This window comes from Dermacentor silvarum, chromosome 1, assembly GCF_013339745.2.
Source record: "Dermacentor silvarum isolate Dsil-2018 chromosome 1, BIME_Dsil_1.4, whole genome shotgun sequence".
In the NCBI taxonomy this organism is placed as follows: Eukaryota; Metazoa; Arthropoda; class Arachnida; order Ixodida; family Ixodidae; genus Dermacentor; species Dermacentor silvarum.
In genome coordinates, this window is record NC_051154.1 from 66,466,581 (window position 1) to 66,484,599 (window position 18,019).

General features: G+C 48.2%; 1 protein-coding gene across 1 annotated transcript in view; it reads right to left on the bottom strand.

Annotated features, from left to right (window-relative positions):
* Window positions 1–17,188, bottom strand: part of LOC119444783 (transcriptional repressor scratch 1) — a 40,910-nt gene extending 23,722 nt beyond the window's left edge. The window contains exon 1 of the mRNA XM_037709159.2: window positions 16,937–17,188. Within this exon, the coding sequence (XP_037565087.1) occupies window positions 16,937–17,105 (169 nt within the window). The 5' untranslated portion in view covers window positions 17,106–17,188. The remainder of the gene's footprint in view (window positions 1–16,936) is intronic.
* Between the last annotated feature and the right edge of the window lie 831 nt (window positions 17,189–18,019).

An 18,019-nucleotide genomic window follows, 5' to 3' on the forward strand; every position in this document is an offset into this window, starting at 1 on the left:
ACGACTATTTTTCTAACAAATATGTATTTCTTCTCTGGTATTCAATTCGCACTATACTTATACTATGGACATACAATGTGATAGCGACAAAAGAGCTGCACTCCCGGACGCACCCATGGTCTGTAACTGACCTAAAACTTATGTGCTGTACATATGTATTGTACTTGAGAGCTTAGCAGTAAGAAAGAAGTGGGCGGGAAAAAAAAAGATCATAACGTGCGGTCGCAAAGAATTCGCAGAAGCAAACAATGGTGTTTACCAATACTTCTCCTTGTTTGCCATTGGCTTCCAGGTGCGTCTACGTGCTGATTTATTTATCAATAATGCTTGGCGTATACGTACTTCAAACTGTTGTTGACGCTATTCGTTTGCCGTGTACAGACCTCATAGTAAGTTAGATAGGAGTGACGACTCGTCTGATAAGACAGTCGTGACGAATTCGTGCCAGTTCTATAGCTTTGTAGAGAAATACGTAGGCGGCATTGAAATCTCCCGCTCAGGTCTATAGAAGCCGTGGGGCGCAGTTCTACACAATGTGCCGATCCCGCCTTATTCCACTGCTGACAACTAGCAAAGAGCACACGTGAAATGCACGCGTTCCGTGGGAAGGTCGCCACATTTCGCGTTCCTCCTCACGCGCCCTTCGTTTTCGCTTCCTGCATTTTTCGCGCGGCGACGTGAACTTAAGTGCTATAGCTATAGGGTGTCTCGATTCCCCGGTATTAATTAAGGCACCCGGCCTATAGCTAACAGGAAGAAAGCGAATAGAACATGCGGCAGAGGCGTGACTGTGGAACGCCAAGGGGAACCATGCAGCGCTGGCAAGGAGGCGCTACGGCAGTTTGAGTGTGCAACTAAAATATGCGGACAGCTTCCGGTAGGGAGGTCAGGGAGGCCACAAAAATGGCACGACATTTTGAACGATAACAGACGCACGCCTGTATCGGCGTTTGTTTTTGCCCGAAGCGTCCAGCCAAGCTTGGTCCGCGGCCATGCACGCTGCGAGGCGCGGATGCGCTTCTACATTCTAGCACTCCGGTTCCCAGTGAAGTAAGAGACTGGACACGTGCGGCTCAAGATGAGCGGTGAATTTGCTGACGCAAAAATGCAGCATGTGCTACTGAAAACTGTTTCCTCCGCTGACTTGTTTGTGCGTTATGGCGCTGCTGTCGGTACGCGAAATTTCTGACTGGGGCGCTATAACGTAAAATGATTCCAAACTGTTTTGATTCCAATTTCTGCAATCAGCCTCCACGATTTGTCAAAACATTTTCGGGCCACTCCCAACTTCCCCTGTCTGTCACGCGACGTCACGAAAACCGCGATAGCTCCCCATCTGATATAACGTGTACACACTGATTATGCATGATTAAACTGCACAAAAGAAAAATAATCATTCCTGATTCGACGCGTTTTCACCGTTAGCCCTCTACTATTGGTCCTATGTTTTCTGGGTACGCCCACTTCGCCTGTCTGTCACGCGACATCACAAAACCGCGAAAACTCACCACGTCAAAGTGAGGTGTACGCGAAAAAAATGCATTAATATGCCGAACAAAACTGGATTTTTTTCTGGGCCGCGATTTTGTAGCGAGGCATTATGACTTATTCTACTCTAGTCTTATCATCCACCGCTCACGGCCGGCGGATCCCGTTGATAACGCGAGTGGACCGTCGCTCCGACCACTGACAAAGCGCGATAAGCGCGAAGAGGCATTATTACTTTGAAGGCATCACTACAAAATACCGGCCCTGGGCCGCTATTTTGTAGCAATGCTTTTAAAGTAATAATGCCTTTTCGCGCTTATCGCGCTTGTCAGTGGTCAGAGCGACGGTCCGCTTACGATATCAACGTTGATAATGCGAGCAGACCGTCGCTCTGACCACTGACAAAGCGCGATAAGCGCGAAAAGGCATTATTACTTTAAAGGCATCGCTACAAAATACCGGCCCTGAATAGCCACAGACTGCCCCGTTCCGAAAGGAATAGAAGATGGCTGCCCGCCGATCGCTCAGGCCCTCGCTACTCGCACCTGCCGGTGAGCATGTATTTATTGGCGCATGATAAACCTTTTGCATGGCAGTAAAACGTTAGCGAGCCTTTTCGGCATGCATTCGACAGCGCTCTGCCAACTCTTCCTTGCTGAGGATCCGTTTTAGCAGCATTCTTATCCTTCCGTTGCACGCCGCCGCGATTTTCGACCAGCCACCGCAAGCTAAGCAAGGCGAAGCGGACCAATCGGAGAAGCCGGCACCACCCTCTTCATGCGGTTATCTATTTTGACTGTGGTGGCTCGGCCCCATCGAAACCCTCTCCACTAGAGCGTGCTCTTCGCCTCTTGTCAGCCAATTAGATAAGAAAAACCGCTGAGTGTAGACAATGTTATTGGTTTTGAATGCGAACAAAGGTGACTTCCTATAAACGAGGAGAGTGTTTGATTGGGTTGTTCAGACAACGCTGCAGGTCACCGCCCGATGCTTGCGTCGGTGGTTGCGTAAATTTGACGTCAGGAGTTTGGAATCAAAACAGTTTGGAATCATTTTACGTTATAGCGCCCCTGGTTGCCCATACAGGCGTGCCACCTCGCCGACACATTAGTTGGATGAGCTAAGTGAATGGAACAGTTAGACGTCTCTCTTCCTCCGTGGTACAGTCCCACTGCGAAATGATAGGTAACAGCACTCGAGATTTAAAATACTAAAACAAAAATATGTGCTGATAAAATCTCCGTGCAGTCATGATTCCGTAAATTTTCAGTATTATTCGTCATCATCATCATCATCAGCCTATATTTTATGTCCACTGCAGGACGAAGGCCTCTCCCTGCGATCTCCAATTACCCCTGTCTTGCGCTAGCGTATTCCAACTTGCGCCTGCAAATTTCCTAACTTCATCATCCCATCTGGTTTTCTGCCGACCTCGACTGCGCTTCCCTTCTCTTGGTATCCATTCTGTAACCCTAATGGTCCACCGGTTATCCATCCTACGCATTACATGGCCTGCCCAGCTCCATTTCTTCCGCTTAATGTCAACTAAAATATCGGCTATCCCTATTCAGCAACAATGGAGACGAATTACAACAAATGATTGAGGACCTTAATCGAGAAAGTGTAAGAATTGGGTTGAAGATGAATATGCAGAAGACAAAGATAATGTTCAATAGCCTGGCAAGAGAATAAGAATTCAGGATCGCCAGTCAGCCTCTAGAGTCTGTAAAGGAGTACGTTTATCTAGGTCAATTACTCACAGGGGACCCTGATCACGAGAAAGAAATTTACAGAAGAATAAAATTGGGTTGGAGTGCATACGGCAGGCATTACCAAATCCTGACTGGGAGCTTACCACTGTCGTTGAAAAGAAAAGTGTACAATCATTGCATTCTACCGGTGCTAACATATGGGGCAGAAACTTGGAGGTTAACAAAGAAGCTCGAGAACAAGTTAAGGACCGCACAAAGAGCGATGGAACGAAAAATCTTAGGACTAACGTTAAGAGACAGGAAGAGAGCGGTGTGGATCAGAGAACAAACGGGGATAGCCGATATTCTAGTATTATTCGTACGGAAAGCCAATGCGGGGTTGATGCAACGGTTCGTATGTTTTACGAAAAAATAACGCGGTAAAAAAAGAATTCTCCGAATGTGTGTCGCACCTATCTAGTTGGGTATAGCACGACATGTCCGAAACGCAAATGAAGCGTTTAGGGGAAAGCCATGGATGTCCTCATTACTCGTTTAAACTATATAGGCAGACTGTTTCTATAGGACCGATTACACCCACAAGTGCCGATTGATGACTGAGAATTACCCGCCGAACCACACCTGATTCGCGAGAGATGCCGAAGCAATGCATAAAGAAAAGGCTAACGGGCGTCAAAGAATGGACTTCTGTTTAATGAATTACTAATAAATAATTAATTAGTCTGATATCCATGTCATCAATCAGGTAATCGAGAAATCTGCGGAATACAATCAACCTCTCTATATGGCTTTCATAGATTATGAAAAGGCATTTGATTCGGTAGAGATCCCAGCAGTCATAGAGGCATTGCGTAATCAAGGAGTACACGAGGCATACGTGAATATCTTAGCAAACATCTACAAGGATTCCACAGCTACCTTGGTTCTCCACAAGAAAAGTAGAAAGTTACCTATCAAGAAAGGGGTCAGGCAAGGAGACACAATCTCTTCAATGCTATTCACTGCATGCCTAGAAGAAGTACTCAAGCTCTTAGACTGGGAAAGCTTAGGAGTGAGGATCAACGGTGAATATCTCAGCAACCTCCGATTTGCTGATGACATTGTCCTATTCAGCAACAATGGAGACGAATTACAGCAAATGACTGAGGACCTTAACCGAGAAAGTGTAAGAGTGGGGTTGAAGATTAATATGCAGAAGACAAAGAAAATGTTCAATAGCCTGGCAAGGGAACAAGAATTCAGGATCGCCAGTCAGCCTCTAGAGTCTATGAAGGAGTACGTTTATCTAGGTAAATTACTCACAGGGGACCCTGATCACGTGAAAGTAATTTACACAAGAATAAAATTGGGTTGGAGTGCATACGGCAGGCACTGCCAAATCCTAACTGGGAGCTTACCGCTGTCGTTGAAAAGAAAAGTGTATAATCATTGCATTCTACCGGTGCTAACATATGGGGCAGAAACTTGGAGGTTAACAAAGAAGCTCGAGAACAAGTTAAGGACCGCACAAAGAGCGATGGAACGAAAAATCTTAGGACTAACGTTAAGAGACAGGAAGAGAGAGATGTGGATCAGAGAAGAAACGGGGATAGCCGATATTCTAGTTGACATTAAGCGGAAGAAATGGAGCTTGGCAGGCCATGTAATGCGTAGGATGGATAACCGGTGGACCATTAGGGTTACAGAATGGATACCAAGAGAAGGGAAGCGCAGTCGAGGTCGGCAGAAAACCAGATGGGATGATGAAGTTAGGAAATTTGCAGGCGCAAGTTCGAATACGCTAGCCCAAGTCAGGGGTAATTGGAGACCGCAGGGAGAGGCCTTCGTCCTGCAGTGGACATAAAATAGGCTGCTGATGATGATGATGAATTAATTAGTCTTATAAAATTTGACAAATTTTAAAATTTTGCGTCGGTATCTCGGCTCACGGTTGTTGCGTTTCGCATCTCTGGATATGTTGCTCCCGCGGCTGAAATCAAACACACGGCATGGTGCCCAGCGCCACAACGTCCTAACGCTGATAAAACGCCACCGATGCACACCAGCGTAAACTGTGGTCCAAACTAATGCGGACCAGTTACGCGAAGGCTATAATACAAGAAGAAGACCGGAGTTAAATTTTCGTCCTCGAATATGGCGACACCCATAATCACGTTACAGAATAACGTGACTGCAGTCCGTTGAACACCATATACTTGGAGCTATTTTTCTTCTTTCCTTTTTTTGTCCCCCACCACACCCACCGTCCCTAGAGCATACATGGAATATACTCCTTGATGGGTTCAATCGATATATTTCCGCGACATTTTTGTGCACTTTGCCGGCTGCAGCAAAGGAAACTAATGCTTTTGTCAGGTTTTAGAATTTAGGGAGCGTTGGTGGCAAGGATTAGAGAGAACGATTTAATTTTATACTTCGTGTGTACTGCTATCCGGACAGAAAATAAACCTAAGCAGTAAATGAAATAGTATCTGAAAAGCAACTTCGTCTTGATTCGTATTATATAGCTTGTGCGAATCATGCGACGCCGCGCATCTTACGTATTTAGGAAAACTGCAGCAGATCAAAGGAGCAAAATTTTAGCGCTGAAGTGATTTCCTCATGTTCTCGGTTTATTAATACTTGCATTGGTCGCCTTCCTCAGCAGTTACTCTACTTTTTCGTTTGAACAAACAAGATTAGGTGTGTACTATACCTTAACTCCGCTGCCTATGCGCGCGCAGCGATGCAGAGTACCTCGACGGCACATAAGCTTTCAGCTTACAGAGCTTCTCGCGTGGTCTGCCCAATGTATCCATTCGTTAGGCAAAAGCAGACAGGCGATTCCGAGTGGCGAACGCCTTAAAGCCTCGCAGATCACGCGTCTCTCCTTCCCGGCGGATTCGACCATTACACCTGTGACCTAACGGCTGCGAACTGAGCAACACGCTCGCGTGCGCGACGAGCGTGCATAATCCCTTTAATCCGGAGCCCGGCGGTTCTCTCTCGAGAATGCGTGCACGCGCGGCCCGGGCGACAGATGGCCTGTCGCCGAGGGTTCGCTGATGGCTTCGCAGATGAGCAGCTCGCACGTGGTGGGCGCCCTTATCGAAGCCGAGATCTGGAGCAACACGGCGCGTTGAAACCGAGTCCTTCGCGAAGGCTAATGATCGCGTGGCCGCTTCTCGGCGTTCCTTCGATCACTCCGCAAATGAGACTGCACCGCGGCGGGATCCTATCGTGGCCAGCGCGGGCACGAACAAATGCGGGCGCTTAGTGGCTGGCGTGCGAGGAGCACTATCTCGGGACCAGGTACCACCCCTCCTCTCTCTCCTCCTATTCAGGGGGTGGTGGTGGTGGTGGTGGTGGGGGGGGGGGGGGGGGGGGAGTTATAGTACCTGCCTCGCCGCCGCCGCACCGTTTTCAAGCGTGGCCCTCGTCTGCGGGCGAAACGACGCTGCAGCAGAGCCTCGCGAAGCGTTGCTGCGCTACGGTGCAGGCGTGGCTCTTTGTCACCTTGGCGTGACTCAGGGAAACGTCTCGGGAAATATTTATAGGCACAAGTCACGCTAGCTGTTAAAGGATTACGTGGGTGCCTCAGTGCGGGCGAGCGCAGAACGCGATGCGCCGCACGGAATCGTCTCCGCAGGTGCCGCGTCCAACAAGTCGGCTTCTCATCGCAGCCACATAGCCGCGCACGCAGAGGACGCGCACTCTGCTGGCAACGGTAAACAAAGATGCGTTCTGATGATCACGAGCGCGACGTGGCGACGCTTGGGCCTTCGTTTTTTCTTTGGTGCACGGCGCGCCTCGCATCTGCCCGTTATTAAAGCGAGAAAGGAGCGGGCACGGCAAGATCATCCGTTTGCACGCGAACCGACCGAGCTGCAATGTGGGCGTTGGGCGAATGGCATTATTGTTGGAGCTAGTAGAAGCGACCCGTGTGGCCTTGAAAATTGGCGCCAGGGTAGTTCTTTTACAAATATTTCTGAAACAGACAGCCAATCACTGATAACACTAAGCTAGTTTCATAGGCACCTATACTTAGGAGGCTTATTGACTTGCGAATTTCCTTTCCTAAGCCTTGATCACTGGAAACAGCACAAAGAAACAAATTTTGCATTTACATGTCTGATGTAGTGCGAGAATATAGCGTCCATAGTGATATCTGAAAGTGTCTTAGGAGTAAAACAAGTAACGGCCCCGAGCACATGCCAATTAACTCGTACTTTGCATGGATGAGAGTTGTTTTCCTTACGTTTATAAACGGGGGAGGGGTCAAACCGTGTCACTGCTTATTTTACTGCTCCTCGCTTAATACTTCCGACTAATTGCAAAGTCAGCGAAGGAAAGGCAATGTCATAGAAGCACAGTTATTGACGCGCATTATGCTCTTTCCATTTACAACACACCTGGAAATATCCTTGTAGTCCGCGGTAATGTGTTTTTTACTGTGCCTTTGTGTCCTGGTCTGTCTTATTATTACCTATATATATATATATATATATATATATATATATATATATCTGTAATTGTAATTATGAAATTACTATCCGAATCAATGTTCATCAAATGAGTTTGCAAAATTGGAATTGACAGAAATCCCCAACACAATTTTATATAACATTACCGTACCTACGATAGACTGATGTCAGGGTCGGCAGCACATCGAGAGCAAGAGCGACGAGTTGCCGCGGTATCCCCCGGCAAAATACGTAGCCGCGTGCGCGTACGGACAGCGACTACCTAAGCAGCGCCATTGCCGGTATACAGGCCGTGCTGTGCAGAAAATTAGAGGGAGGGCTTCTCATTAGTGGCCTCCCGCGACCGTAAACAACGAGCGCCGCCGTCGTTCATGCCGCGCGCACAGCCCCTCCATATCACCGACCGAGGGAAGCGTCGTTGACAGAAGGGGAATTGCCGTTTGCGGCAACTGCCGCTTTCTTTTCGCTTCCATCCCTGCGTAAGCGGCCGCACGCCCAGTGTGGTCGCACGGTGTGATCGATCCTGGAGCGGTTATTTTGGCGTCCGCGAGACTCAGCAACCGCGGCACACGTTGTAGCGGGGAGGGTGGGGGTGGGGGGGCTATATAGCTTCGCAGGTGAAAAGGACGACGCGGACTTGATTGCCGCTATCCGGCTTACTCTGCTGGCCACAGGGTGCCGCCGACGATATGACAAACGACGCTGTGTGGATGGCATGCCTGCAGCGTCGTCGTAATGAGCATGCGTCCGCCGAGGCCGCTGGCGTTATCGCGGAGTGAAAGTGGCGACAAAAAAGGTGCCGCCGTTAATTGCCCGCATTATGGTGTTAAGATGGCCAGGCGAGTTTTGAGGACAAGGTCTTCTTTGGCGACTTCGCACGGGTTTGCAGCACGTCGGAATAGGTTGTCTATCCGGCTTATTGGTCAAAAAATGGCCCTTTCGCGCCTCCAGAGCGTCTTAGCGAATCGAAAAAGGTATCAAAATGAGGCATCAACAAGGCAAGAAGCGAATATTAGTCGCGGAGTAGGTAAAATGAACGGTATGGACGTAATTAGCATCAATATAGTCGACAATTAACCAAAGTGCACCATAGACTGCACTATCTCCGGAGCCGGCCCACCTGGCCTCTCGGGCAGAAAGAAAGATAAAAATAGAAAATAATGTCAGCAAAAGACGACGCGAAACAAGGCAACGTCGACCTACATGCGTTATATAAAACAAAAAATGAAAGCGAAAGCTCGACATGAATAATACAAATAGAGGGTCCGGAAAAAAATGTAAGGTCTGATAATGAAATTAAGAACGTAGTGCAAATAATGGAAAAATATCATGATGCAGCATGTCATCATTATTAATGCATCAATTTCAGTCCGTATAAATACATATACCATGTACCTCGACCTTGTATTTCTTCACGTTAACGTCGGTTGACACACCTTTTTACACTCGTCGTGTGAGACAGGGGTTAGCAGTCAGCAACAAATTGTTGCGTCATGCATGCAAACGTAATCAGTGAAAAATGATCCCTGCAAAAGCACCGATACATTCAATGATCGCAGCGATTATTTTTTGTGCATATGTATAAGATGGTACAGAAGGATACATATATACGAAAGAGACTGAGCGGCGAGCAAGCTTTTTTACAACACGCACTCACGCACGCACGCACACACACACACGCACACGCACGCACGCACGCACGCACACATGCATATATATATATATATATATATATATATATATATATATATATATATATCCACTTCGTCTTTGTCGAAGTGGAAGCACGACGCTGTACCGCCAACAACAACCGACACCCTTGTTCTCCTGGCTTGCCTAAATCGCTGCAGACGCCAGGCTTTTCAGCGTCGCGTCCAGGAATGAAAATTGTGCTGTCTGATACGCTCACACTATAAGCAAACCGTGTCACTGCTCATGTGCACGCCATACTTCGTGTATTACGTTAAGCATAAAAGCTTGATTTTCTTGGCGCAGGGTCGAAATTAAGGGTCGAAATTCCAGGACGCACTGAATAATAACGTGTTCGCCAACCATGGGTGTGTCGGATTGTCACAAGAAAGGCGTTAGTGGGCGTTTGGAGAACGAGACAAGTGGCAGCCAAAAATTCCACGAACCCATGATATGCGTAAATATACCAATGTGATCGTCAGATAGAGTGACGCAATGAGCGAACCGAGGACCATTTTCTGCTGTCGCATTCAGTGTCGCATGCGAGTATCGCATGAGCTGGGAACGTGCATGGGACTTCAATTTTCTTTTTCTCGCCATAGCTTCAGGTTGGAGCCTGCTCGCAGCCCTCGTGGGAACAGTAACCAACTGCTGTGCGTCAACATAACGGGAGCGCTGCACTCGACTGCTTTTAAAACTAGTGCCCTTATGTAATACCGCCAAAGTATTTGAGGAAACAAAGTGAAAGTGGAAACAGAGCTGACTTCTATATAAGGATATTCAAAGTCCCGCGGCGGCCTCAAGTCCCTTTCCCTACAAAACTGTCGCGCGACCTCGTTGAATGCCGCAGGGCGACTTCCGTACATCCTGCACTAATGCATTTGTCAAGGATGGCTTCCCGCCATCATCGTTCATGGGCGTTCACGCGACTTCCAGTGCAAATGCACCTGCCTACGGGTGCGCCGAAAGAAGCGAAACCGACGTGGGGACGCCCGTGTCAACAAGAACGCACGCAGTCTAGCCTTTTCATATGACGCCGATGAAACATTCCCCTCAGCAGAACGGAATGAGGCGGAATAGATGCGTTAAAACCTAGTCAGAAAACATGTATACATAGAAGGAAAGGAAAACAGAGACCACGCGCAAGTTATGTTAAACACGAGAAGGCGTTGGCGTGCTGTCTCGCAAGCGATTGTGAGCTTGCAACAAACAAGGTAGGCTTTGTCTCCTCACCTGCCGTTTGTGATGGATGATCGCCTGTAGTGCTCTTTATTTCATCATTTTCCTTAGAAAAGCGGGAAAGCAGATTACAAAAGAAAAAAAAAAGCGCGTCATTGCCAGAGCTTATGCTACCGTCCTATTCTTTTATTCTCTCTCTCGAAGTAAAATAGTTCGTGACCGAGGGAAAAAAATAACGTCGATATTTTTTTTTTTACGTCGACAGGTTCTTTCCCGTTGCTCGCTTATCGATGGCTCCACATTCAATCATGCCTGCAAAAAGAGTGGAGCAGTGCTCGCGGCATTTACCATATTACGCACAAGCTTGAGCTCAGTGGCTAATTTCTAGTGAACAGATTTATAAATTTTTTGTAGTGCCTTCTCTTTTTCATTTTTAATATTTAAAGTTACTTTCACTGCTTGCGTGCGGAAGCGTTGGTATTGAGCTTTTCATTACCGTTGATAATTTAGGATAAATGAATAAACTTGCGTGACAACAAGCAGGTGGGCGTGTGAAACAGGAAGACACGTGAAAGTTGCCGTTAAATTGCTGTTCATTTGTTTTTGTTGAGTTTTTTTTTGCGCCTGCAGAGATATTATAAAACACGCCTGCATTTTCTTTCTTGTTTTGTTTTTGCACCACGCGATGGAACTTGGTCCACTCATTAGGGCTCTTTTTTAAGAGGAAGTTTTATTTCAAAAGCTGCTTTCTAAACACGCGAGAAGAGATAAATCACTTTTTTTTTTCAATTTTGGTGAAGCTTGCTGTATTAACAAAAATCGAATATCCTGACTGTCAGGAGCACTTTTCTTCTAATTTACACCATCAATATTTTGAAAAGAAATTCCCAAAATCAATTAAAAAGAAAAATGAAGTACGAAGTTGACAGCCCTCTGACCGAGCAAAACAAACCTATATCACAATTCTCTGAACTGCATCTATTGGGTCCCCTAAGGTACAGTGATATATCATATATGGCTCTGAAATATCGCTGACTTGTAAGTAGGACGTTTGCAGAACTCTCGTATATTTAATACTTTGTTTGTGAGCTGGAAACTATTACATCGTATTTATCCGCTTTGGATAATCTAACTGATAGAGTTTGAAAAAAAGTGTTTTGATATCGTTTGTTGTCCAAAGGTACGGCTGTAAACTCATGCTGCTTCATATATATATATATATATATATATATATATATATCTTATTTGTGATTTTTTTTACAAGAATTGAGGCCCGGGTTCAAATTTCGGCTTCGAACAGTCAATATAATAGAGCTGTTCCTCTTCAATGACCATATTTTCTTCAAATCACGCGAGCGATTGCTCAATGAAAGCATTTTAGTGTTTCACATGTATTCAACGGGAAGATGGCAGTTGGCTTGGCGCTTAAACTTGGTGTCGAAGTGATTCACTGATTGAGGCAGACGGTGGCCTGTTCAGTATCTGGTTACTCTTGATTCTTCACAGTGGCTTAAGCCGCTTCCTACAGGTGTGGCCGGTTAACTGATGCTGCTGTTTCTCGTGACCCTCGTGATGTATATGTTTCTGAAATTCGAAGGTACAGCTTGTCACCGGAAATTCGGATAGCGTTGTTGCCTGCTCTTGTGTCCCAATCCCCAACTTCAACTCTGCGCGATCGTTCTTTCATTCAGAACAAACAATGACCCCATGGGAACACGCGGTAAAACACAACGTCCCTGGCAGACATGGTTGTCTGCCGTGTCGACGTCCCCTGCGAGTGTGCATAACGCTTGAACGCAAGCTCACAAGTTGCGCGGGCACTCGGCTATTGTCGAGCGGGTTAGCGTCGACTGTTGTTCTAGCGGGAGGGGAAAAAAAGAAACACAGCGCGTAAAAGGGGTGTGGGCAGCAGCGTACATATAGTGGGGTGACGCTTCATGACACAGGAGCAGGGTCCGCGGGCATGAACCAACGGTGGCACTAATTCGGAAAGCCGTTCTAGTGTATACGCAATTAGCGTTTCCGGCCTAACAGACGGGCCACGAGCACCGTCAGCCTGGCGCCGTAATGAAGCGGCCGCGTACGCGAGCCGCGGTGCCCAGCGGCCAGCGGCCGTGGGCAGCCAGCAAAAGAAAGTGCTCGGCGAAAAGAAAGAAAGAGAAAAAAACAGGAAAAAAAGAAAAAGAAAACGCGCTGGGGGAGAGGCGCTAGGCGAGGCAAAATGGCCCGTATATATATTGAAGTCTTCTAATTGCGCGCGCTCGTGGCTGAACAGGTAATTATTGCGAGAACTACGTGACGCCCCCGGCTCACGTGATCGGCCGCGGCCAATGACGACGGGCACAACAGATGTCCTCCTCCCCCTTTCCGTGGTTCTTTGCGCGTACAGTGATCGCGACCCTCCCGCCTTTTTTCTTCCCCTTCGTTTTTTTTTTTTTTTTTTCCTCCTTTTGCGTACGCCTGCGTTGCCATTTCTCTCTGTTTTCTGCCAAGCCAGCGTGAGCCGGCGACTTTTGGACCAAGCTGTTCGATAGGCTGTGTCACGTACGGCGCTTCATTTCCTAATGGCCGAGCGCCCGGGCCCCGCTGCCATGGTCGACCGCCTCGAGGCTTCCGGCCACGCTTCCCGCGACGCTCCTATGGCTCGCGCGCGCGCGACAAGCGCCTCTGCCACCGGGCTGCTTCGTGCGGTACACGAAGCGTCGGGCGAACACACTCGTACAAAGCGGTTGGCCAAAAAGGACAGCGAAGCCTTCGCTCTACGCGCGTTGGAGTACACGTGCGCCGCAAAGGCGTGAATCAGCCAAACGAGCCCTATTTTTCCAGTTCAAGCTTGCTATGCAGCTAAACACGCAAACAGCAAACACAAGCTTGCTCTGCAGCAACGCATGACCGCTCGAAGTTTTAGCGGTCATGCTTTCGTGCTGTGCTGCATCGCGAGCTTGAACTGGAAAAATCGGGCTCGTATCGTCTGGTTAAAGTCTGCTGTCGCAATATTTCCTCCATATCATTAACATTACTGGCGCCCAGGATTGCCGTTCCTGCTATGCTTAGTCGCGCCGTCTGCGCGAAAAGCAAAAGGAGCGATGTGCAACTTGTTGATTGCTGTAAGATACGAAGTGAATGCTGGAGAATCCTATCAAATAAATTATTCCGCGTTTCTGAATGTATCAAGAAAAAAAAAAGCAACACGAAAATAGACTACAATTGAATGGAGACATCATAATCTACCAAGACTCGAATAACAAAAAAAAAAAAAAAATATTGGCCTATAAACTGTACTGCAAGTGCGAGTGGGCTTAGTTGGGTAGTGCGTCGCCAGGCAACATCTGTGATGGATGCCGTAGAGGAGGGATGTTAGGACGAATTCCGACCGCAGCTGAGGATCTTCGACCTGTACTGCAGTCAGTAGACGGCTTTTCCGTCATTGAACCCCACTAGAGCCCCAAGAGGCTTCTTACTTCGTCTGTTATTCAGCATTTTTGCAAACCCTATAGCGTTGAATTTGAGGCAAGTGGTGGTACATACTTCAACATGGCCGGTACACACAAGTGCAAGGAATTTCGAAAGCTTAAACTCTGGCTTATGAGTTGGTGTTTCGCGCATAAAACAGCCATTGAGAAAATTTGGAAGCTTTGTTTTCTAGGAATACCACTTTAGTAAACCCTGTCTAAGTAATAAAATTGGGAAGAAGCTCGTAAAATTTGCAGCAGAACGTAACAGTCCAAGAACTGTAGTATCACGTTTCATCAACTGCGTACTACAGGCGTGTTTGTGCATAGATGCCTTTTATACGTCGTGGACCACAATCGGAGAAGAAATCCACTTGGCATCCAAGTGAAAGCTGTGAATGCGATGGTGTATTATGTCGTTTGCTAGGGCACGCGTATTTGTTCAACGGGCAATGTCAATGATAGCTGTGCTTTGAAAGACTGACCATGAGTCTGTCAAAAAAAAAAAAAAAAAAAAAAAACTGTTTGCCAAGTAAGTTTTTCTGCGCGATGCTGTCTCCTTCAACATGGCGGATATGCATGTTCAGTGAAGAGCAGGCGGGCTAACCCGCGGCCGCTGCATCTGAGAGTGCCGTATGCGTTTTCTTGTTGCAAAAAAAAAAAAAAAAAAAAAAAAAAAACACCATCATTGCATCTGCATCGCGGCTCAAGGTCTGATGTCAGAGTCTTGATTCTGAAAAGGAAGGTTGGCACTGAGCCCAGTAGTTGTTTTGGAAGCCATCTTGAACGAGGTTTCTAACGTCGACAATCAGACCGAAGAAAAATTTATGGAAAATTCAGCTGCCTCGCCGGTGCATTCAGGCGTGATTGAGATGCTCTGGAAGAAAGCCGAGTGTGATTACATCCTGAGGCCACAGTGGCTATTCCTCGCACGTGTGTTATCAAAAGGAGCACCACCCAGTGAAGCCGCCTCCGCCATACGCCAAACATATCCGAGACGATAATATGGACCAAGTGTGTGGAGGTCGACTCCTATCACTGTCAACGACGCGCAACAGCAGTATTTTAATCAAACTCCGTGTTTTCTACGTGTATGCAGCTTTGAGACATGCTGCCGATTCCTTGAATGAATGTTCATCTAGGGAACTTCGACGTTATATAAAACTGCGGTACATGTTATTCACTTTTGATTACGATTTAGGACTGTTCTTTTACATTGCTTCGAGGCGCAATTTGGCCATCACCGGCCCTTGCTGCATAAAACTCCATATATCCTCAAGTTGCCCCGAAAGAAAATAAACTTGTTCAAAACCGAGGGAAAAAAGAACAACACACAGAGAAGAATATATTTCAGGGCTGTATTCGTTTAGAAGCCTTGAGCTCCAATTATTTTATATCGGTGACTCATACGAAACGTGGACCACCGTACCGCAGACCGGCACATACTTAGACTGAATTTCTCTGTCAGATGAATTTAGAATTATTTTTAGTAGTTTTAGTAATACAGGGTGATATGAGAACCCCTCGTGAAAAGTAGAAACGCCTGTGCTCTAAGGAAAGCCAGCTCTGCAATCTTGCGTAAACGGTATTTGCATTAATACGTTTTCTGCAACAGGTTTTGTAAGGTTCCAGAGTATAAGATAATATGTTGACAGCCCTCCCCCCTCCGAGAAACCTAAGCTGCGCTCTCGCTCGTGCAAGTCGTTTTCGACCAGAAAACCACCTTTCTCGTCGCAAACGGCTGCAGCGCGAAGATGCTTATATGTATAAAACAACCCACGCTATGGACGCCAGGCATAGAAAACACAATAGGTAACACATAACGCACCAGACTCTTACATCGCGGCTGCATGACCCTGGAATCGTTTCTGGTGCAAAGCAATACACAGAAGAAAAGGTTTGAAAAAGAAGCAAAAGTGGTGTAAGATACGTTATGATGCTACTCTTCTCGTTGAAATAGTAGGGCTGCTGCAAATTTAAGGCCCTATTGATGATTACGCATTAAATTCGACAATAAGACTGCCTCAGCGTCCCGCCGCGCGAAGGAGTCGCACATAAAGAGGGCTGTTGCGTCTCTATCGCCGCTCGTGCCAGAGCGCCAGTGCCAGAGCGCGCGCACTTCATCGTTGTTGTCTTCTGGTGACATATCAACGGTGTTGGATACATTGCATTCATCGCAGATAATTTTCTGTTTGTCTTGAATCTGACGATCTGATTGGGTACCAGCTAATGGCTGTCGGGACAGTATATCCAAAAATAAAGTACGTGCCACACGCCAGCGCGTGTCCGAAGCTGTCGATAAGGCGTGTCGTTGGTTTTGTGTCCCCCTTCTGGTGCTGCAAAGCTCTACAGAAAGGGTGAAGGTCTGGCCTTCGCACTGTCTACATCTTTGCAATACCAAGATTATAAGCAGACTCCCCGGGGTGGCGATAGCTTCGGGCTCACGCGGCGTGGTTTGCATAAGTCTTGCAATACCGCAACTCCAAGAACGTGACTGTCCATTCCGTAGACTGTCCGTTCAATCTGCCCTGCTCAAAAGCCTACGCAGACTCCGCGTATCGTGCCTCTTGGGCAGTTTCGGTTGGTGAGGAGATTTAAATTGGCATATTGTTACCGCTATACAGTATAGATGACAAGCGGCGGCTAGCCACCCTTCAAATGGACCGAGAATCGTTGGGTGGCTCAGCGCTTGGCAAGAGCGCGTGGTTGAGACGTGGCGGCGCCGAGATGCGTTCGTGTACGCGCGAGACCATGCCAGCTGATCGCGGCTGCCTGTGTCGTGAGGAACCGTGGACCTGTTGCGCCTATTCCTGCGGCGCGTCTACGTGCAGCGTGGGCGCCTATCGAGCGAGCGGGGCATAATTCGGCGCGGACACGCGACCCAGGGCGGGCCCGTGCACTTGTGGCGCCGTGGCTTTAGCGCCGCGGCGCGCACACGAACGGCACGACTCACCGTAGGCCGGCAGGGCGACGGCGCCGCCGCGGCTGGGCGAGCTGGGCTGCGGGCTCGGCACCGGCGCCGCCTCCGTTGGGCTGGACGGCTGTCGGTACCAGCGGGGCCCGCTGGCATGGTGGTTGGACACCGGGTACTTGACCTTCTTGACAAGAAAGGAGCGTGGCATCTTGGTCGTTCTTTATCCAGCCAGAACGCGATCGGTCGCTTCGTTTTCTTCCTCGTTGGGAGCCGCGCTCGCGGGCTACCAACTTTCGCTCTTCATTTTCCCCCGGCCAGCCGACGGGTCGCGAGCGCAACAACTACCCCATGGTTGCCAGGAAGAAGGAGCGCGATCCCGCCGCCGGTGCTGCCACCGCGGCCCTGCGGGCGAGGGGGCGGCGCATTGCGCCTGCGCACTCGGGAGAATCTGCACGCGTCACGGATGATCGCTTTGCGTCTTTTTGCATCGTCGGGGGCTCTCTCCCTATCCGCGCCGGCGCCCTCGCCGCTTCCCCTTTTCCCTATTCAACATGTGATGTTCTCCGGCGCACGCTGGCTACGAGGGACGTTACGGGAGTCTCGCGCCGTGTCCCGAACGGGGACCAACTTTGTTTGCAGAACAAGCGCCGATCCGCTCCGATGCCGCCGGCCTTTCTCCCCCCTGGGCGACGTTTCTATGGCGTGGCGCTGTGGCCGGCCGCCTTTGTTCCCGTCAGCCCCTCCATTGAGCGCTGGGGACGATTCCCGCTGCTTCCAGGCCGCTGGGTTCGGTGTCCTCGTTTCTCTAGCGCCTAGCTTTGTGTTTGCTTGTCCTACGATTTGTCGTTAACTTCGCTATACTACAAGGAAATTCGGAAGCTACCCATTTTCCCCATCATCATCACAGGCACCGTAAGAACAAAATGTGATCGAATTGGAGAGCGCTTCTTACAAGTATGGATAATGGTCCGCCGCAAGGTTTTTTCCTCATTACGATTGATAACTAAACTATTATGGCCGTATGATTCCAAAAAAATAACAACACACCACTAATAAAATATGACAATATACCCGCGCAATACACTTTTCTAAATATTCTCTTAGTCTAACATACACTTTATT